General features: G+C 39.5%; 3 protein-coding genes across 3 annotated transcripts in view; 2 read left to right on the top strand and 1 right to left on the bottom strand.

Moving 5' to 3' along the window:
• Window positions 1-710: 710 nt before the first annotated feature.
• On the top strand, window positions 711-2,652 carry LOC109475914. The gene is made up of 3 exons (XM_019776731.1): window positions 711-881; window positions 1,962-2,119; window positions 2,643-2,652. The coding sequence occupies exons 1-3, from the start codon at window positions 711-713 to the stop codon at window positions 2,650-2,652; spliced, it is 339 nt and encodes a 112-aa protein (XP_019632290.1).
• A 231-nt stretch (window positions 2,653-2,883) lies between these two features.
• On the top strand, window positions 2,884-6,982 carry LOC109475916 (tyrosine-protein kinase receptor Tie-1-like). Its single transcript, XM_019776732.1, has 5 exons — window positions 2,884-2,940; window positions 3,577-3,717; window positions 4,112-4,229; window positions 6,019-6,118; window positions 6,850-6,982. Exons 1-5 carry the CDS (start codon window positions 2,884-2,886, stop codon window positions 6,980-6,982), a joined length of 549 nt encoding a protein of 182 aa, XP_019632291.1.
• Window positions 6,983-16,266: 9,284 nt separating this feature from the next.
• Window positions 16,267-22,576, bottom strand: part of LOC109475917 — a gene marked incomplete at its 5' end in the record, with an annotated part of 21,075 nt that continues 14,765 nt past the window's right edge. Inside the window, 8 exon segments of the mRNA XM_019776733.1 lie at window positions 16,267-17,591; window positions 18,107-18,239; window positions 18,795-19,112; window positions 19,521-19,665; window positions 19,667-19,700; window positions 20,056-20,165; window positions 20,348-20,392; window positions 20,503-20,918. Of these exon segments, the coding sequence (XP_019632292.1) occupies window positions 17,195-17,591; window positions 18,107-18,239; window positions 18,795-19,112; window positions 19,521-19,665; window positions 19,667-19,700; window positions 20,056-20,165; window positions 20,348-20,392; window positions 20,503-20,918 (1,598 nt within the window).

Genomic DNA, 22,576 nt, shown 5'->3' on the forward strand with positions numbered 1-22,576 from the left:
TGGTTAGGATTGCATAATGCAAACTGTTGATTTTCAAGATAAAAAGAAGCGTTCATAGCCCGCATTCCAATGCTGGAGCAGGAAAGCTTAAAATACCTACCAAAACACTTGAATACAGACATACTGTCAGTATGGCATGGCTCTGTGCAGGTGTAAATGAAGTTAAGCCAGTTAAATCCCAACAGCCAATCAGCAAGGAGAATAGAGGAAAGCTGCATGCCTATTGGTTGATGCCTTGCATGCCATTGTGATGACGCATGTCCAAATGTGGTAAACACTGCACATTTACACAGTAATACATTAGCTATTACACAGCCAAAAAACTCAAATAAAACCATTCTAAAAGCCTGTATCACAATAATTTAAAAAACGCCTAGGGGTATTTGCCCACTGTACCTCCATACCAAATTTCAGGACCTTAGGCCCTAAAATGAAGAAGCTGAATCCATTTAAAGATATGGCAGGAGGAGAAGGAGAAGAAGAAACATCAGAAAAAGCAATATGGTTTCACCACATAATAAAACATGGCTTGATATCTTGGTCGTGTTATGACAGTGCGCCAATGGATATTGTTTTCTACACAGTATTCAATGTCTAATCCCCTGGTAGGCATTTGCTGAGAGTACAGAGCATCATTTGTGACCACGCACGGCGAATATATACAGCATATCATTCAGCTTCTCTATGGCATACTTATACATTGTGAAAAGATGTATTTTGCTTCATTCTTAGAGCATGTCTACGTCGATCCTAAGCTTGTAGGCTCGGTCACTGCCGTTCTCGTGGTCGTCCTGGTTGCAGCAACCTTCTGCACTGTGCGGATAGTCAAACGGCTGAGGTACAGGCTAGACCCGACACAGCTGTTCAAGGAAGTCCTAGAGGTAACAGTAGTCAGAAAATATGTAAATGTAAAGTTGATACTTGCTTAAGCACAGAATTACGTCATTACCTGCTGAATTGCAAGAACTCCTGACTATATGATACCCCCTTTTAGAGATTTTTTGCAATCCCAGCGCTGTGTCTACTGCCATAGTGCTTGCTTACTTACTTGCAATTATGTAAATCATACCATAAAAATATTTTTACAATTATAGACAATCTGACCCAAATAAAGAGCATTCCAATATAAAAATCTAATAGAGGCAACTGAATTCACTGTAACTCAGTGCGAGTAAATTAATGTGTTATAAATAGTCTTTCTTTTCTTAGTGTTGTATAGCAGTGTATTGTTTTTATATGATTGTGTAGTATGTGCAATGCTGTTAATGTTGTTATGTCTAAGGCCACACAGACTGAATTTTATGGATGACATCCTCTGAAGACCCCCAAACTAGTACGCGCGGGTGAATAAAAATGCTACTAAACCACAGGAATGCAAAGCTGGTATTGTGAATTTACGGCAGAACATAGCGACATATACGACGAGCCGGCAAATGCTGACTTTTTGTGGAATTTATGAATCGGCACTGTACGTATGCACTGAGTTCTTGAGTCGTGCAGCTAGATTTGAGAACAGGCGAAAATCATTGCGCACGCGGATGTCATCCATAGAATTAAGTCGGTGTGGCCTAACTGTCGTAGAATCCAGGAAGATTAGTTGCTATTCCTCTCGATTTTGCAACAGCTGAATATCTCAATAAAGTAGCAAAGAGGCGAATAATTGTCTAATCACTTACAAAAGCAAAAACACGCATACCAATAATGACACCAATTAACAGGGCGACAAAAATAGTATCATTATGAAGCATGTTTAAACTGTAATGTCCAACACAAGAAAATGGACTCACCAAATTTTCGACTGCACAACTCCAGTCTTTGTCAAGGAAAAAATGACTCCATTTTCTTCTGTTGGACATTACAGTTTAAACTTGCTTCATAATGACTTCTACCAACACAGATGAACTTTCAAGATAAAAATAGTATCGTTGTGCTACTCACTTAATTTTTTTATTTATTCTCAGGATATCGTTGGGTCTGAGAAAATGGAACCATGGTTGAAGAAAAGAAGGGATCTGTACCTTGACGAGCTGATTGGTGAGGGAGAATTCGGTCACGTAAGGAAGGGCGTGCTGCGGGAAGATCGACAACAGGCCGTCATCGTAGCTGCCAAGACTTTGAGGTCAGTTTTACAAAGGAAAAGACTCCTTTACAAAAATAAGACGTACAGAAATCTTTTGTATTTTTTTATAGCTCGAAAGTCATTTTTAGGAATAGGTGCACTGGTGCACCCAAACTAAAAAAATAGGTGCACATAAAAGTTTTTTTAAGCCTAATTACAGACCTTACTGCTCCTCTTCTGGGCTTGAATGTGAAATGGGAGCTAAATTTAAAATCTTACAAATCAAGTACATGTATTACAACAAAGATTTTATATTTTTCTGACACTTAGATGCCAAGAATATCCTGTATACATGCACTACTATACATTTCATATGTACAAAAATACCTACAAAATATTTTTGTGCACTGGTGCACATACACCCAGTATTTCGAGTCCTGAATCTTTCTTCCGTTTATATTATTTGCAAAACAAGTGTGGGTGAATAACTGAAAACAATATAGACGTAGCATAAATAAAGAAATGATTAGGCAAATGAATGAAACTTCAACTTTACGAACAACCTTTTCTTGTCGCGTGATAGTCAACGCTAATCATGTGACAAGAACTCCAGGACGAGAGTAACGGTTCAAGTAAGAGACAGCAATATGTATTACAGGGCTCGAAATACTGGGTGCATGTGCACCTTAGTGCACCCAAATTTGGAGCTGTGCACCCAACTTTTTTCTTTGGGTGCACCAGTGCACCCAAAGTTTTTTTGTAGATAGTATACAGCATATTCAACATCTTACACTTACTTACACTTAGTCCTCTTCTGAGCCAGCATGGCTCTTAAGGCAGAAGGAAGGTCTTCCATCTGGCCCGGTCCGCTGCCATCTTTGGTGCCTCATCGAGAGTGAAACCATGGCTCCGTACTTCTTTGTCGATGGTTCTTCGCCATGTTTCCTTCGGTCGTCCTCTAGGTCTCCTGCCCTGAGGCGTCCATCTTAGAGCTGTTCTGGTTATACTATCTGGTGGCATGCGGCATATGTGGCCTAACCATCTCGAAAAGCGTATTTAGAAGCGTCCACGGGTGTTTATTGGCTTGCACAAAGTATTCAGAAGCGTCTACATTTTTTTGGCTTGCGCAAAAAGAGTATTAAAGAGTATTTAGAACCGTCCACATGTGTTTATTGGCTTGTACAAAAAGAGTACTAGTATTTAGAAACGTCTGTAGATGTTTATTGGTTTGCACAAAAAGAATTAGAAGTGTCTACTGTACAGGTATTCATTGGCTTTCACAAAAAGAGTATTTAGAAACGTCCACAGGTGTTTTAAGCGTCTACAGGTGTTTAATGGCTTGTACAAAAAGAGTATCTAGATGCGTGTACAGGTGTTATTGCACAAAAAAGTTAGTTAAAGGCGTCTACTGGTATTAATTTGCTTGCACAAAAAGAATATTTAGAAGCGTCTACTGGTGTTTATTGGCTTGCACAAAAAAGTATTCTTTAGCGTCTACATGTGTTTATTTGCCACAGATTACCCACCGTGACCTGGCGTGTAGGAACATCGTCCTGTCCTCCCCTGACGGACATACCGGCCGTCTGGTCGCTAAAATCTCCGATTTCGGACTGGCCCGTGACGTGTACGTGACGACACAGTACATGAGACACCCTCTGGTTAGTGGCCTATACAATTTGATAACTGTCAACTCTTTCTCTATTGTCAAATGAACCCAATTTTCTATATATCTTCAGGATAGTATCAGAGCCTGCCTCTAGTCCAACTGCTAATCATTACATAATTATGTTTTATAACTTTGTAATGATAAGTCAAGTTTATCATTGCCATTTTAACGAGATTTGGGAAGTTTTTTTTTTAAACAAATAAACTAGTATCGGTTAGTTATTGTGGTTTACGTGTTTCTCGTTAACTTACTCATTATTTAACGCTGTTAACATATAGCGTTTTTAATCTTTCATGACTCAAAATCTATGCAAAATCTATGGTGGATCATATGTTTTACCTAGATTTATAAGTTCGTTGGAGTTACAAAATAACATTTGTCCATAGACCAACATGCTGCTTCCAATAAAGTGGATGGCAATAGAGTCTCTGATCGAGGGTGTTTACAGCTGCAAGAGTGACATGTGGGGGTTCGGCGTCGTGCTGTGGGAGATAGCAACTCTGGGTGAGTGTCAATTTTTTTTATTACCTCCATGAAAAACGGAGGTTTTGTTTTTTGCCCGTCTGTGTGTGTGTGTATGTGTATGTGTGTGTGTGTGTGTGTGTGTGTTTCCGCACATTTATAGTCAGCATAACTTCAGAACGCCTTTATGGATTGTGATGATATTTAGTATGCTGGTAGGTCTTAAAAAGCCAAAGGTCAAGATCAAATATAGGCCTCCTGGTGGCTGACCTTGGTGCTGCAGCAGAACTTCCGGTTTGGCAGGGAAAACAGATGTGCGGGTTATGTAACAAAACACCAGCTGTGAGGCAGCGCGCCTACCCGGTTTGATTGATGAGATTCTCCCTCTGGAATAGGCTACATGTACTGAGTTGACCATATCTATTACAGGCTGACCTCTTTCAGCCCAAAGGTGCTACTGTTAAAAACAAAAACCTGTGCTGTTTTGTTCTGTAGTGTACCGTGTAAAAACATTAAAAAAACTCAAATATTTTATGGAGGTTTGAGATCTCCGAATTCTTGTTTTTTTTTTTTTTGTTAATACAGGACATGGTGGTAAGTTACTCTAGCTGTAGCTAATTTTAACCTCACCACCGGACATACAGGTATACGGAGACAAAACACATGACAAAAACAACAGGGAACAGCAAATAGGTGGAAATGGGAACACGGTGATTATGGTAATGAATAATAATGAATGGCAAGGAAGAACATGTTTTGTAGGCTCTGTAGGAGTTAATCTAATACAAACCGTTTCGGCAATGTACAATGAGTTTCAATTTTGCCTCAAGTATCAACGACAACATAAAACCGGAGATTTCAGACTTGTGGGACATGCCTTGGGTACCCGTGCAACTGTCTTATGTTTGTATCTGTAGAGCTGGTATAACCGCCTTTCGGCGTAACACACCAGCTTCGCAGGCACGCGGCGCGGCGGCAGCTGGCTGTATTACACCGATTGATTTGTTACATGACTAACCCTTGAACCTCTAACTCTAGACATTGTTTAAAGCTATCTAATGACAATGCTCCTACTGTACTTGGTGACAGCCAGTTCCACTCTGCGATAGCTCTAGGAAAGAAGGAATTCTTGAACACCTCAATGCTTGGCTGATGGCTCTGGTTCTTGAAGACATGGCTATTTCTTGTTCTCTTCTGGGCTGGTCTTAGGTACTTAGTAGTTGTGACGTCCACCAGTTTATAAGTCATTTTGTACATCATGCATAGTCTGGACTCTGGACATCTTCCTTCTTACCAGTAGGTGGGCCTCACTGGTAAGAAGTGACACTAGCACCTCTTTCATACTTGTTCATACAGAATCTTGCAGCTTGATTCTGTACCTTTCCAATTTGTCTTTGTCTTTCTTTGTATATGGATCCCATACTGTCGCAGCATATTCTAGGTTCGGTCTTATAATACAAGTCTTGTTCTGCGAAAATACATAATAGAAGGAATTACATCATAGCATGTACCATGACCATTAGTACGGTCGTATGGCGTTGCTTACCCCGGTATTACGCCACGGTACAGACCACATACCACATACATATACCTATCACACAGGACACACCGGGTCATCTAAAATCATAGCTCTCTGCCTATTGACACCTTCTATTGACTATACAGTCAAATTTGGCTGGCCAAACAACAAGCGCAGGTGCAGCAGGCCTTATAACCATCTAGCAAAGCAATTATAAAGCAACCAATATTCCTCGACAACCGATTTTCCTGAGCCCCTTGAGTGGTTGAGCAGACAAGGTTCTGAACTAATTTACGGTCTTGGAACTTCAAGGGGGAACACCTTATCCCGAGGTCTGTGGGTACGAGACTCTGGTGACGAGACTCCGCCGAGGGTACCGCCTGCAGAAACCGAGCGGCTGTTCCGATGAGCTGTAAGTAGTACCCCCATTTAACTTAGCGGTGCTCTCACTGCGCTCTCTCTGCGACTGGAATTTGCTAGAGCGCAAAGAGAGTGGCGAACTCCACGAAAATAAAAAAAAATTACAAATGAAGAACTATACAATATAGTTAAAATCTTGGCCTCTTTGAATTCAAGAGTGTTGCGGTTAAAATAATCATTGCGTAACATAACAAAGAGAGGAATAGAATATGGGGGTCCAGTCTTTTTGACAGAAAAACGGTCATGAGAAGTTACAACACCGGCATGGAAACAGGAAAATGAATTTTAAAAAAAGTCTAGGAAATGATTCTAAATTCTAATCCCTGCGATTTTAATTAATTCCGTATCTGTATCTGTTTCTGTATAGCGGTATAACCGCCTTTCGGCGTAACACACCAGCTTCGCAGGCACGCGGCGCGGCGGCAGCCGGCTACATTACACCTATCGACTTGTTACACGTAACCCTTGAACATCTAACTCTAGGCACTGTTTAAGCTATCTAATGACAATGCCCCTACTGTACTTGGTGACAGTGAGTTTCACTCTGCGATAGTTCTAGGAAAGAATGAATTCTTGAATACCGCAATCCTTGGTTGATAAATCTGGTACTTGAAGGCATGGCTATTTCTTGTTCTCTTCTGGGCTGGTATTAGGTACTTAGGAATTGGGACGTCCACCAGTTTATTAGTCATTTTATACATCTTGCACATTTATTTGACTCAGGTACAAACTGATGAACCTCTGCTGGCAGGATGACCCGGATGTAAGGCCCACGCCTGACGTGGTTGAGGAGAAATTGGAGCAGCTGCTGCAGCAGGACCAGGTAGGAAACACCCTGCGGGGTCGTGTGGTGTAACGGTAGTGCTCGACTCAAAACCATAAGGTCCCGGGTTCGAATGTTGCCATGTCACAGATCTTGTTGTGCCCTTAGGAAAGGCACTTTACACGACACAAGCTGGTGTGTTACGCCGTAAGGTGGTTATACCGGCTATACAGATAGAGACAGACCTTTACCACTTAAATGAAAATTAGTATTGTAGTGTCCTGTATTTGTCCTCTGCGTTGGTGGCGCAAAAATTGAGTGTGTCGTCACCATACCGAGTTATGAAATATCGGAATAAAAAAAACACTTCTGTTCGCATGGATGATCTAGGTGCCATTTTTATACTTTCGCTACAACTCTCAGTACTGACATCAAATGTTCTATGTAGCCCCTTCCCACGGAATGTGTGACTGATCACATCAAAACTATAGAATATATCAACAAGATTTTAGGACTCATTTTCACCATAAAAAATAGTCCAATAGGAATTTGGTACGAGAAATATTTGACTTAAAGGATGTTTTCTATCGTTACAGGCTTTCTTTCCAAAGGCATAGGAAACTGGAGAGAGCGCTGGAATACAAAGGAAGCGGACAAATGAATGTGGTTTCCTTTCTATACCCTTATGTATTAAAAATGATAATGATACTGATTGCATCATTCTGAGAAAGCTTAGCCAAGACATGTTGATAACCAAGAAAACTTTTCTGTAGCAATGAACTTTAGAGTTTTACATAAATGAGTCCTTATTATATATATAATTCCTGAATATAATCAAACTATAAGTAAAAATAATGTAAGGATTACATATACGTCGCAGCCTTAGCGGACCCTTTGATTACTTAACCCTATCTAGACCGGGCTTTTTTGGGCTTGGTGGGACCAGGGGGCGGGGGGCTCTTTCGGCCCCCCTCAGAACTCGCGAACGGTATATCGTATGACCACCAAATTTTCAGAGGATGGTGTACTAGTAAAAATTTAAAATATCTACAATTGTTACGTCGTTTTGACGTAATATGACGTCATTATGACGTCATAAATGTGATTTTATTGCCCAAAACCGCCTAGATAGGTTATTCCCTGAAAACTAAACGGTATACGACATAACTACCAAAAGTGTTTGTGGCAAATTATTAGGGTGTACTGAGTCTTAATTTGCCCATAGCAACACCTGTCACGTTATAAAATGACGTCATGCGTACATTAGCTATCCGCCATCTTGGATCATCAATCTTGAAATTTGAAAATATTTTTTTTCAGGATAAAGCCTATAATACATTGCAAACAGACTAAAGACGTTCATATGAACCTTTTTTGTAAAAAGAAATGGGAGTATTGATGAAATTTTAAGGAAAATAACCCGTATATACCTGATCTAATGATATGGTCCGCCATCTTGGATTTTGGCCAATGACGTCGTCAAATTAGCATAAATTATGCATTTTTAATGATAAAATTTACATATTGTTATCGGAAATGTTCTTAATATTAGAAACCATGTGTAACTTGACATAAAAAATTCTGTTGTTGAAATGAAAATTATTAAATTTAGCAAAAATGTCTGTCAGAAACCCGTTGCCATGGCAACACCAAAAATCATAATCTTATTCCAATGATCAAGATTTGTTGCCAACAATATTTTAGGAGAAGTTATCAAGTTTGGCGGTTCTAGCTCTAGCCGTTCGGATGCTATGTGACATCAAAGTTGGCGCGGGCACTTTTAGCCCCCCCCCCCGTCTAGATAGGGTTAAGTCTGCAGAATTCTGCACAGAGTTCGGCAGAAATCTGGATCTACTTCCAGAATTCTGCAGAATTAGGTCAATACCCATGTGAAGACTGCTACCTATTCCTCAAATCATTTCTACCCAAAGTTTACGATATTAGCCTTTCTAGATGTAAGGCTGTTGAGATAGAAGAATTAGTCTAGAATTAAAATGAAATTCCGGAATTAAACTGGAAGCTGTTCTGAGTTGCTACAACAAAAATGCTAACGGGGAACCTCACCCACTTTTCTTTTCATAGCAATCCACTTAATATGATAAACAACCATTAACAACGTCTCGAATTATGTTGTACACAATGTCACACAAACATATATACCATCTATTTATAATATGTTTCCATTTTAACAGTTTGTACTATTTACTGCACTTTTAAAACCCACTGAACGGCGATCAAGCTGTAACCTCACAAGAACCTAAAATCAACATCTGTATTCTAGCATCAGGCGAAATGAAAAAAAAGGAATGTTACTAACTGCAGACAAAAAGGAAACAATACATTTGAAAATTTTGTTTTAAACTCGCTAGGTCACTAGTCAACTGCCCTGCCCGTAAGGAATGCACGGAACAGAAATTTAATACGAAATCCTAGTAAATATGTTTAAAGGAGTACTAACCTCCAGAAGGAAGTGCTATTTTCCGATTCATCATGCTGCAATGAAGACATAATTAGCCGACTTTTCACATAATTTCGCTTGTACGACTTGTGCGACGCATGTTTGTCAAGCGATATCAATATCAATTTTCCCCATGCTGAACCACAATCGATACATCCGGGAACTCTGGCTTACGCAATACTCATACACTTCAGGTCAATATAAACATTTTTCGGCGAAAATGGCAGGAGACAAGCACACTAACAAGCTGATTATTGAGAAATTACTTGCTTTACTTTGCTTGACCTGTTGCTTGAATACTATAATATCAGGATGTCTAATGCAGAGCGCCAGTTTCATCCTGCGTGTTTTGATTTTCTCAACTTATTTGCATGTAAGTATTAATTGTACACGTAATTAGATTACGCCACTTATTGAAAAGATAACTAGATTACCCCGCTTTTTTCATCGTCAATATTTTCGGCATAAATGAGGGGCGATAAGGACTTTAAGAAGGGCAATGATTGGTAAGATGCCAAAGAACACAAAACGGTAAACATTTTTCTTATCGCCCCTGAAATAAAGTCTGTAACGCAACTTTTTGTTTAAAACATAGACACCAATGTGGCAGCGTGGTGTATTCTGGGATAGTTTTGAGGGTATTTGGAGAGTTTGTCCTGGATTCGATGCGTTTGAAGACTTGCGCACAAAATGGGCATTTAATTGTATACTGTAAAGTAATATGCATTTTTCACTTCCTAAAATTAATGCCTGTCGGAATATAGCACCGCCTTCTGGAGGTTAGTACTCCTTTAAACGTCTCATTTTCTAATTAGAACATCCTGGAGGGACATTGCTACAGCCGCCATGCATCTACCCTGATGCTTGATTGTGATTTTCTAATTGAATGATAAATAACGTATTTCTGTGCATTGCGCGTTGATTACAACTTTATATATCTCCATCTATTTAACCCTACCTAGACCGGGGGGGGGGCTAAAAGTGCCCGCGGCAACTTTGATGTCACCTAGCGTCTGAACGGCTAGCCGTAGAACGACCAAACTTGGTGACTTTTCCTAAAATATTGTTGGCAACAATTCTCTATCATTGGAATAAGATAATAATTTTTTGTGTTGCCATGGCAACGGGTTTGTGACAGGCATTTTTTGCTAAATTTAGTACTTTTTGTTTCAACAATAGAATTTTATGGGTTTTATGTCAAGTTACTCATGGTTTCTAATATTAAAAACATCCCATATAATTTTATGTAAATTTCATCATTAAATATGCATAATTTATGCTTATTTGATGACGTCATTGGCCAAAATGCAAGATGGCGGACCATATCATTAGAACAGGTATATACGGGTTATTTTCATTAAAACTTCATCAATACTTCCATTTCTTTTTACAAAAAAGGTTTGAATGAAGGTGTTTAGTATGTTTACAATGTATTTGAGGCTTTATCATGAAAAAAAAACTATTTTTGAAAATTCAAGATTGATGATCCAAGATGGCGGATATCTTAAATATTCATGACGTCATTTTATGACGTCACTGGTGTTGCTATGGGCAACATAAGACTTAGTACACCATAATATTCTGTCATAAACACTTTTGGTAAAGTTATGTTGTATACCAGGGAGGTTTTCAGGGAAAAACCTATTTAGACCGTTTTGGCCAATAAAATCACATTAATGACGTCGTTATGACGTCATATTACGTCATAACGACATAAAAATTGTAGATATGATAAATTTTCACTAGTACACCATTCTTAAAAAATTGGGTGGTCATACGACATACCGTTCGCGAGTTCTTAGGGAAGGGGGTCAAAAGAGCCCCCCCCCCCCCGGTCCCCCCATGTCAAAAAAAGCCCGGTCTAGGTAGGGTTAATGTTTAATAACCATTACATAAAGTACCTACCAACATATGCATAAAACAATGCAAATTTGTCAATACCTTCTTGAGTTTTTTAATTTAAATGTTAACAAAAATGGCAAATAATAGACTCCTCATTTTCATTTCTTCTCATTCTCTTCTACTCTTTTTGTAATTGACTTCGGGATGTAACGACGTTAGTATTGTTTTCGTAGTTTTGTTATCTTAATTTTAAAGTTCTTTGGTATGACTCAGCCGGGGAAAGAACTCAAGGGATGCAAGGATAGCACTCACTCGACCATCGCACTGGATCTATTCATTATTTAGTTTGTGATATCCTCTACATGACATAATGAATTCGCATTTCGAAATGGTTTCTGGAAAATGTCACCTGAATATTTATATCTTATGAGATTTTTATTTTAAAACGGATTTTGAAACAAGTATGAATTTTGTCTTATAGGGGTGAGTTTTAGTGATTACTTATTGGTTAGGTTGTAATGTTTGTCATAGTTTTACATTTTTACCGACTTTTCGTACGTGTTTCTCAGTTTTGTCTTATACGTTGTACATGATTTCGTAGTTGTGAAAAAGACAACCATCAAAGAAAAGTGTATTTAAACAAGTGCTTTTTTTTAAAAAAGCTGGCCTTTCGCTTAGTTAAGTGTGATATCATGTTCAGCGAATATTAAAAAAATAAAACAAGAATGACAAAAAAGTAAAATTCATTCTATTACATACAAGTTTATTCAAATGGAAAGTACATGTACAGTGGAGCAAGGACATTAGACAGAAAATATCCTTGAGTGAGTCTATGGTCGGGTAGGACGTCCGTCCTGTATGGAAAACTGTGCAAATTATACCTACAGGCTCCGATCGAACTGAAACGGCTAACATATAGAACACCCGACTTAACTTCATACAGCTTGCCGCACAAAACTTTGCATACAAAAACCATCCATACCTATATTTTCATACCTACATTCTATATTTAAAGAAAATAGTCCGGCTAGCGCAAAGGGCAAAATTCTATACAACGGACGAACAAAAATTATTTATGTAACGTCAAAATAGTCCGGCTAATGCTTAGGTCCCAATTGGAAAAATGGGCCCTGGCGGGTAGTTCCCGAACTGTTTTTTTTCACTTTCGGGCGGGACCCCTACGTGTCCCCGCGGGACATCCCGCGGCTATTGGGCTCTCGGTTGGGTTAAGGCGGCCTAGGCTGATATTCATGTTCGAGTTCGGGCGTGTGTCTGCACGATTGCCACATACATGTTTCGAACCCGAATCATGTTCCACCATGTTCGATATGACGTCATTCGAATAGAACGCGTGTTCGAATTCGGGGCTACCGGCGGTCATTTGTATGTTTCCCCTGTAAACCCGCGTTGTTACGCATTTTATTCACGGAGTATGACTTAAACGGCTTAACGCGCAGCTGAAAACAACGTAATTCATCCTTAGAGTAATCCATGTTTACGTAATATCACTTTTTTAACAAAATTGTCCGAGGCTATTTTGCTTATAAGTCGAAATTTTTTAACTGTGGCGATTTTTTAACGAAAAATGACAGAAAAATAGCTGTTTCTGTCGTTTTTGGCCCCAAAAAACAATGTAACTGTCATTTAAAACAAAATAGCCTCGGACAAAAATAATAAATAGGGGGTTGGCTTTCTACTTGTAAAATATCATGATGAAAGGTGTTGTTACCGCTTGCGCGTAAAGCCATGAAGTAAACAGCTTTTTTATAACCAAAATGTTGATTTTTAACCCAAAAATTCAGAAGTAGTAAAAACAAAATAACCTTTATTCAATGTGTTTCAAGTACTACTAGAACTGTGTGAAGTTAAGTTGTGGTGCGACCAAGCTATCAAAAGTTACAGCCATATATATGAAATACTAATCATAGTTGGCCATAGGCTGCCTTAACCCAACCGAGCTATTCTTGGGCCCGGCGGGGCCCAGAGAAGAATTGAATTCTGAGTTAAATTCTACCCGGGCCCCGCTGACAAGAAGACGCCGTGACCTCACCGTGAGAACACCGAGAGGTACCCCTCCGGTTGTCGGCAGTCCAACGGGACACATTTGTTAAGTCACAGACCAGATAAACAGAATAAAGGTAATACTATGTACTTCCTTAACCCGGATAAAATGTGTGACGTCACAGATCAAATGATCACAACAAAAGCGTGAATTCTGCATTACGTTTAGATCAGTACAAGACATCATCAGAGAATCTGCCGGGTGCCTGCGGAGACCGACCAAAGAGGGTGAAACTTTTTAACAAAATGCTACTGAAGGAAACTTTTAATTGTGACCACGACAGCCGTTGCCCGCCCGACGTCTGAGCCCGACCGGGACCGGCCCGGGCTACATCCCCGACGGGCACCGGCACAATTGGGACCGAAGCTTAAGCAAGGTTCAAGTCTTATAACAAACGTTACATAAACTTTATAATTTCACTCTACACTATAGTATGGAGTAAAATATTGTTTTCCCTCAGTCATGATTCTCCTTCTCTTGCCATGTCTTTAAATTGATTTAAAAATTCCTTCATTTTTGGGCTTTTCTCCCTTTTTTTCATACAAGCTCTTATAATCGTCTTATTTTATTGCTGTTTCAATGGAAACTATACTGCGTGGCATGTGTGCAGTTGTGTTTTGTCTTCCTCATAGGTTCTTGAGTTAATTGAATTATCTGCATCAGCTCCACCTCCAGTGACGAATCATAGAAATCGTTTCAAATCCCCGTCGAATTTTAACGCTGGAGCGATTGGTTAGGAATTTATAGCTAGGGTTGACTCAAACACGTGACAATGTTACACGAAGAACTAGGATATGAAAGACCTTTAGGCATATCAAGTCAGGAATATCATGCTTTCTTTTAATTCTACCGATACTTTTGTAGCAGCGTCCAGTGGCGCCTGTAGGTAAGATGCACCGTTCAGTCTAGTAATACTACTAAAGACAAATTCTGCAATGGTGCATTAAGAGCATACTTTCGTACGTATTTGGGGGGGTTTCTAGAATTCTCATAATTTTATTGTATCTCTATTGAATTAATGTTACATAACCCATTGTTACATATTCCAAGTTGATGTTGCATATGACTGTAAGAAAGGCATACTCTATCCCTTACTTTAGCGACAGGGCAGTCAGAACAACACGAGTGTGTTAAACCGATTGCATGTACCAATGGTCTTTACAAGAGATCGATAGCGTATTTAGGTGCAATGACATTAAATAATTTACCACAAAATGTAAGAAAAGCACCCCCAATGACAATATTAAACAATATGTTGCAATAATCCACTACGGAATCGATTATGACTGGACATATGATAGAGACGATGCTGTAAGTTTTCAAAGTACTGTTCTTTGAATACCATGTTAATTTGCGCAAATGCAACACATGAAGAGACTAGTGTAGTTTTCAAACTAGTAATATATAAATGTTTAGGGAAGGGGCAGGCTGTCGTTCCAACGGATTCCGATAAGTGCGCATATTTCGCTGTACACCGATACCTCGTGCTGCACAGACTTGTCGTGAACGCGACCGGCGTTGCTAGGTGACGTCATCAGCTGTGCCCAGGCGTAGTTCGTGACGTACAAGCGGCGACCTCTAACCTCTGGATGGCTGCTGCGCTGGAGAGGCCGGGCGAACGCGTCCACAGCTAACTCCCGCCATATCTTTAACATAAACCATTTGATTGATTGATTAATTGATTGATTGATTGAAACCGTAATTTCGCCATCACCGTATATTACTGAAAGAAAATTCTCCCACACCGCATTGTGGTGCGATGAAGACATGTTGTCTATCCTCATGTTTCTTCTCCTCCTCCTCCCTCTTTTTCTCCTGCCATTTCTTTAAATGGATTCAGTTTCTTCATTTTGGGGCTAAATGACCTAACATTCGGTATGGAGGCAGGGTGGACAAATTGCTACAGGCGTTTTTTTTTTATACAGGCTTTAAGAATCGTCCTATTTTTTTGGGGGGGGGAGGGGGCATTTTCCGACAAATGGTGTTCACAATGTTGTGGCCCTGGGTGACTCATAAGTATGGTATGCGAATCAAGAACCCATAGTCATGCTGCTTACCTTCATTTCCGTTATTTATTCGCTATTGGAATTTACTGTAAGCTAATTCATAGTCTATAGATAGATGATTCCTCGTGCATCTAAACATGGCTCAATTGGCCTTGAAATTTTCTAATCACAAAGTTAGATTAGGAGGTCAGGGATGTTTATTTTTTTAAATTTATCTGTTTTTACCTGATAGTTTGTTATTATTGCTATGTCAATAAAATAAAAAAATGTTCTTTTTTTTTCTTTTTGCCCTTTTTATTACTACTTTTAACAAAAACAGGCGTTTTATTCAATTCTTTTGCTAAGAACTGTCCAGCCTTAAGTCCCTCCGCCCGTAACAGGTAAGTAATCTTGGCCGGTAGACTTTGATACTGTTTCTGGGATATCGAGGTGTGTCATTGGGGCTGGATAACACTCTTAGGCCACAGCAAGTAAATTCTATGGATGATATCCTCCACAGATTCCAAATCTAATGCGAGCGGGCGAAAAAAAACAAGGCGGGCCGAAAAAAACAAGGTTCTTACATTTTGAAATTTTGATTCTATCATTGAATAAATGGTTTTGATTTAATGGGAACATCACATAGACACAGCCAACATCACATATTACTGCATCAAAGTAAGAAACAAGACATAAAATCAGAGCATTGTCTTGCCTCCTCTCTTTATAGTTATCTGCCATTCACTTTCCGGCATGGCAACAGACATCTTGGCCCAATTTATGCATGGTGACCACTATCAGAAGGCAGCAAAATTTGTTTTTTTTCCCAAAATCAGGCGAAAATTAATGCGCGCGCTGATGTCATCCATAAAACTTACTTGCTGTCGCCTTAAGTAATGAAAAAGAATCAGCCCAAAGGTCTATGTTAGCACCAAACTAGATTTATGCAACAACGTAAAAATTAATCAAATACACTCAATTTTAGCGTTACGTTTTATTGAAAAACTCACGCTTTTTAACATATGCAAAAAAGCTCAGATAAACCTGAATCCCCACATACAAGTTGTATTCTTAGTTCATTGTTAACCACAGTTCTTATCGCCATAATGTTCATATGGGATCCAGGCTGACTGACTCACACTGTTGCATGCAGAAACATGATAAAATGATACATATATGATATATTGGTTTATATACCAATTATACGAATATGAGATAAACACACATTCTTGGTCATAATTACTATAATTACACAAAAGCTACTTGTTATCCTAACGCAAAATTCTTTACAGATCAAGAAAAAGCAGTCTACATGTAACAGCTGGATAATTTCTCTTTTCCGGTTGTTCCCCATTGGTCTCAAGACTAACCCTATCTGATTAGTTCGTTAGCTCCGGCTGTGTATAAATGTCCTCTGAGCTGAATAGATAGCAGATGAAGGTATCAATAGATGAAAGTAAATGCAATTGTTACAGTCAAGATGTGTTCATGTCTGTTTACACAGGGAACCTATACTTACAAAGACTAAGTGTCACGGACAGATCATTTGTTTGAAGAGTTTGATGAACCAAGAGTTTACAGATAAAATATGCGATCTAAGATATGAGGTGCAAGATACCGCCAAGAAGGCGACTCACTATCTAAAAGTACAAGTCTTTCCTGGTTAGATACGTAACTTAACTTAGATATATATGTTGTCTGCTTTATATGCTCCATAGGAGCTATAGGCTCCATTGCACACATTCACCTTCGTATGGTATTGAACATACTAAAGATGCAAATTTAGTTTGTTTGTTCCACCAGTGGGGTTACTACCTTACTAAAGTTTTCAAAGGACTACAGCCCTTGTAAGGGCATGTCCTGGCTGCACATGCATGTTACTTAAAGCTGAATCAAAGCCTAGCAATCAAGTCGCACTTTTTTTTGGTTGTGTTAAGGCACGTTTACACAACTCTAATTTACTTGCCCAGATACATGGTCATGGGCACGGCCACGGCAATGCTGATGACGTACATGACAAGGCAGAGCCTGTCCAGGACCTTAGCCAGCAGGGTGTAGTCAGACACCTCCTGCTCATTCTTCATGGCCTCGGCCAGCTCCTCCATGTTACGGGAGGCGGAGGACATGGCAACCTCCAGGCGTGAGACCGCGGCCTCCAGGCGCGTGGGCGGCGCGGACGGCTGACGGGCTGTCTCGCGGACATCAGCCGGGCTTTGCACGTCGACCACCGCCGGGGCATCGGCAGGAGAGACGCGGTTGGTGCGCTCAGGCCAGGCCAGCTTCCTGCTGCTGGGACCAGTCTCTCCATCGTCGCTTACGACCTTCTTCTCTGTCAGATCTCCGAGCAGTAGGCACCTTAACAAACACCACCAAGAAAAAATGATGTCGATGTTTCTTTCTGATACATACGTTCACTCTTATATCAGTAGGCATGTCCAAACATTCAGATTACTTCATGTTCAAAATAGAAGCAATGAATAAAATGTTAAAATGTTACCAAGGTTGATACTTTCAAAATCAGACTGAATCTACAAAGAATCATCATCTACGAAGAAATATACAAAATCTACAAAGAAAAGAGCCTAAAATACATGCTAATTTGCAGCTTGGAAGGGTAACAGATGCAGAAAAAGTTTTTAAAAGTATTAAGTTGCTAATTTGATTCCATCGTATAAAAATAGATAACGAATCTTTCCCGGTACGTTAAATTCATATCAGCCCAAACATGTAAAAGGGCCTAATAAACCTCCTTATAACTTAAAAACGAAACAACAATAAAGATGTATATGAGTTTCACTTGAAGGGCATTTGTCTATTTCTGTACAGTGCTATTCCGTCTAACCTGAGCTAGTGTTACGAATAGTACATACTTTGCCATGTAACGGAGAAAGAAGGTCTTCGCCATTGGAGACAGGCTCCCCTGCCTGTCATGAATGGTGATGATGGCCATGGTGAAGAAGAGGAAAAGTCCCATCAGCGCCATGCACACGACGATCAGCGAGGCTGTAACAGCATCCGTGGTTAACAGTTACCGACATGTTCCGGGAATATTTATCACGGTTAACAGTTACCCTAAGCAACCTAAGCACAAAATACTCATAAAATCCAATGAGGACTGTAAATCTGTTTTGCTAAGACTACACCCGCTCTCGAACCACTACTTATAGATGGACGGACACTACTTGTTCACATTAAATTACTCGGTGTGAAAATACAGATGTTTACCGTAGCAAACAGAAAACTGTTCCGTTATCATCGTTGTAAATGCCTATTAATTCAGAATTAGTGTCTGCAAGAAGATAAAGTTTTAGGTTTCAAGAATTACCCATTGATTTTCGCTTACTTTTTTTTCTTAACGGAGTCCAGCCTGGCCATGAGGAAGGTATCTAAGGGTTTACTTAATGCCGCCAAGATACATTCTACGTACTTGGGTTGAAATGCAGAAGTGGCAGAAAACCAGATGAATGGAATCAAGAAGGTATTTTAGTTTCCAAGTAGTTTAAAATTCTAAACTAAGGAAAATATTTACAACATGGTCGCATCTATATGTTTACTCACCGAAAAATGGCAGCGCCCCCTTGACAGGAAGCACATCCGTCACGAACACGAGAGACACGACCACGGAGAGTTGAATGGTCACTCCGAACGAGATCCGGTCCCCCCTGTCCAGTGGCATGACGAATGTGATGACCATGAGCGCCACCAGGATGACACAGGGTCCAACAGTAGTGGCGATGTGGAACAGCGGGATCCTCTCCAGCTGAACAGTGAAGCACGCCTCCGTCTTGCCTTTTGCGGAGAACATGTCCTTCCGATACCATTCGCCCTCCAGTTGTTGGTTAGACAGGACACCACAGGCACTGCCATTTTGGCATTCTGTGTTCGACAAATCATTGCAACAAACTATCAGCAAAAAATATTTTTTTCATGCATGACAAAGGTAGCCAAAAAGTATGCAGACAAAATCAGATTGTATACTGAATCCGATTTCCTTAATTTTTACATTGTATATGGGAAAGAACCCATAACAAAACCATTATATAATCACAGAAATATCATTATCATTGTTATCATCATTGGTAAACAGTGACCAAAATATTCCTGGAATATAGTAAGATGTAGACAGTGACCGGGATGTTCATGGAATGTCAACCGTGACAAACAGTTGCCAGATCGCTTCGATAAAATATTATATTTAATTTACATCATTTTTTTTATTGATTATATTCATAAAAATTATTTTAATATCGACATTTTTTTTTTAAAATACTTCCAATGTCATACCGATGGTTGCAGAAAATGCAGCAAAGCAGATGTTGCATTCCATGGTGTCTGCAGGGAAGTAGAAGGGGTCCGCATCACACACGGTGGTGGTCAGGGTTTCTACCCTCCAGATTACCTGGCCATTGCTACTGATCCAGACCGGAACGATTTTTTGGTAGGCCTTGGTATAAAGGATTAGCACTGTGGAGTAATCAGAAGTTTTTTACTAGTTAATTTACTGGTAAGATAACCATCATCTAGTGTCAAACTGATTAAACCATTCCTAACATTGTATCCCAGTGTCAACAAAAATGTTGTCGGCCATTTTGTTAGTTATATTTTAAGGTAATTGTGTCATGTTTGGCACTACATGATCATTTTTATTTAACGGGTACTTTAAATGACATACAAGACTTAAAATCAGTGTAATGTTATTTTCATTAATTATCTTACAAGTAAAATGCTATTTTCTGCAGTTCAGGACATTTAAAAAACAACAGATCAGGCATGGTTCATTCTCGATTCAATGATAATAGTTTTAGAAGACACTACATACTTCCCCTTCAGAGTAAATGTAGGGGTCCAGATGCTGCTGCCAGGGACGCTGATAGTCTCGATGTTGTCGTAGTACTTTGGATCCCAGCTCAACCGGCTGTCCTGCCATGTCTGGAGTAACAATAAACAAAGTATTACTGTGTAGGTTATAGCAAAGAATTATACAGCAAAATTATAGCAAAATTATGATGAGGATAGCAAAACACATAAACATCGTAATAAAAACGAGACATGATTATATGAATGCGATATTATTCTAAGTGTACAGATATCTAATAACTATGTGGACTTACGAAATGGATGACGACAGAGGCAACTAGCTGCTCCTTCTTTTCCTCCTGAAAGAAAAGTTACAGCATCGGTCAGTTATGTTTTGATCCCTCCACGAACTGTCTATTTGTCATAAACCAACGAGGATTTGAAATGTGTTACAGATACTGAAACTCACCAAGTCGACGATCTGTTCTACAGATCCATTAAAGCTGATGACGGGTCGGATGTGGTTCTCAATCCGAGTAGGGGTCTCTGCCTCGTTAGGGTTGTCAGTCTCAGCAGGGTTCCCAGTGCCGGTAGGGTTCCCAGTGCCGGTAGGGTTCCCAGTGCCGGTAGGGTTCCCAGTGCCGGTAGGGTTGTCAGTGCTGGTAGGGTTGTCAGTGCCGGTAGGGTTGTCAGTGTCGGTAGGGTTGTCAGTGTTGGTAGGGTTGTCAGTGTCGCGGACAACCCTAGCGACAATAGGGTTGTCCGTGTCGGTAGGGTTGTCAGTGCCGGTAGGGTTCTCAGGCTGGGTACGCCTAACAGGCTCAGGTGCCAGGTTGAGATTGTACACATCGAGCAGGTCGGCTTTCAGACTATCCTCGAAATTCACTGAGGAAGAGACAATACATACCTATCGTTAGGACGACACATATATCAACAGATTTTTTTAACTTTTGAGATTGACCATGATGGTATATTTTGGCTTTACATTTTTTATTAAAAGAAATCTAATAAAACTTTATAAGTTTGAATGTTGTTCATGCGTTCGATGTGTTTTAAATTAAAAATACTTATGTGAATTATGACTATTGTTTATTTGTTTATTTAGGACCTTAACAGACAAAGAATCCTAAAAAGGCACACATTTGCTCGGGATCAAATGCAGCAAATGGCTTCACCACATGCCGCGTACCAAAAATGGATCTGTCCCCCTCCCCACACACAGCCATTTCCAATACTCAATGTTATGGTCATTCTTGGAAGAATCATATTATGTAGTTACAAGTGGGCCCATGTATTTGCATGTTGCAGGTACATAAAACCAGACATGCACCAGACATTATGCCAAATCTTTACAGATGACCCCAATAATCATAGGAAACACTGTCAATAAAGGTCAATGACCTTACCTACCACACTGCTACGTGTATCTGTAGCTAACTTGGTTGAAAGAATTTTTAAACCAAATTTAAAAAAAAAATGTTTAAAAAATGGCAAGGTATTTAAAAATATAGGTTATGTGATATATTTCCATTGATTTACAAATTAGTTCCCTCCTTTTTCCTGGCCAAAAAGACAAGTATGTGCCACCACGCAGGTCTTCTTTAATTAATTAGTGAATAGCCAAATAGGAACCACATCTACAAACATGGCCACACCTGCTACTGTCTTTATGCTCATATTTGGACATGGGGCTCCTGCCCCCATGCCCAAATATGGTAAGACTCTAAATATGGTAACACATACTGCTATAGCACATTACCATGACACCGCTAAAAAGTCCAAATTAATCCATTCTAACAGCCTGTAAATATATAAATAAAAAACGTTTCAGGCGATTTGCCCGGTGAAAAAAATGAAGATATTGAAAAAGTAGGAACACGAGGAAAACAATACGTCTTTACCACATCACTTCATGTTGAAGCCATAATATATGAAAAATGACAGTGCAAAGGAGGTAGAAACCTTAACAAGCTCATATACAAAGTGCACTCTTATTCAATGTATAACAATTGGAACAAGAGTTCCGAGATCTCATACCTCCATGAAATATGGGTTTGATATGTGAATTTTATTCAATTATGCAAATGACCTCTGCATTAACATAATATATGCATCGTGATGTTAACTTTTGATTAACTTACAGATGTCCTAAGTATGACATTCCCATCATTTACCATTAAGAAATCATAGAATAGAATTTTCGCATTCATTATGCAAATTAGGTCATCATTTGCATACTTAGTATCTGTTGATGTTCCATCCGCCATAGGTTACATACATTACATGTATGAAAGTACTATAATGTAAAACACTGTAATTATAGAATTTCCTCATTAATTATGCAAATAAAGTCCTCATTTGCATAATTTGTATTTAATCATGTACATCTCTCTCTCTCTCAGCTACCTACCTACCAAAAATGATGAAAATAAGTTGTTCCTATCTGGACTTATTGCCTTTCAAAGATTTCGCCCAAAGGTCTTATTCCTGACAGGAAAATCTATCTGTCACCAAAAATTCAAGACCATAGCATGTTCAGGACA

Source organism: Branchiostoma belcheri, unplaced genomic scaffold, assembly GCF_001625305.1.
Source record: "Branchiostoma belcheri isolate BF01 breed outbred unplaced genomic scaffold, Haploidv18h27 scaffold353, whole genome shotgun sequence".
Classification (NCBI taxonomy): Eukaryota; Metazoa; Chordata; class Leptocardii; order Amphioxiformes; family Branchiostomatidae; genus Branchiostoma; species Branchiostoma belcheri.

Excerpts from the sequence above, each read along its gene's own strand:
- LOC109475914 (XM_019776731.1), top strand. The coding sequence starts at position 711 with ATGTATTTTGCTTCATTCTTAGAGCATGTCTACGTCGATCCTAAGCTT. Across the intron at positions 882-1,961 it reads TGTTCAAGGAAGTCCTAGAG|GATATCGTTGGGTCTGAGAA; the intron begins GTAACAGTAGTC and ends ATTTATTCTCAG.
- LOC109475916 (XM_019776732.1), top strand. The coding sequence starts at position 2,884 with ATGGCTCTTAAGGCAGAAGGAAGGTCTTCCATCTGGCCCGGTCCGCTG. Across the intron at positions 4,230-6,018 it reads GTGGGAGATAGCAACTCTGG|GGGGAACACCTTATCCCGAG; the intron begins GTGAGTGTCAAT and ends TGGAACTTCAAG. Across the intron at positions 6,119-6,849 it reads AGCGGCTGTTCCGATGAGCT|GTACAAACTGATGAACCTCT; the intron begins GTAAGTAGTACC and ends TATTTGACTCAG.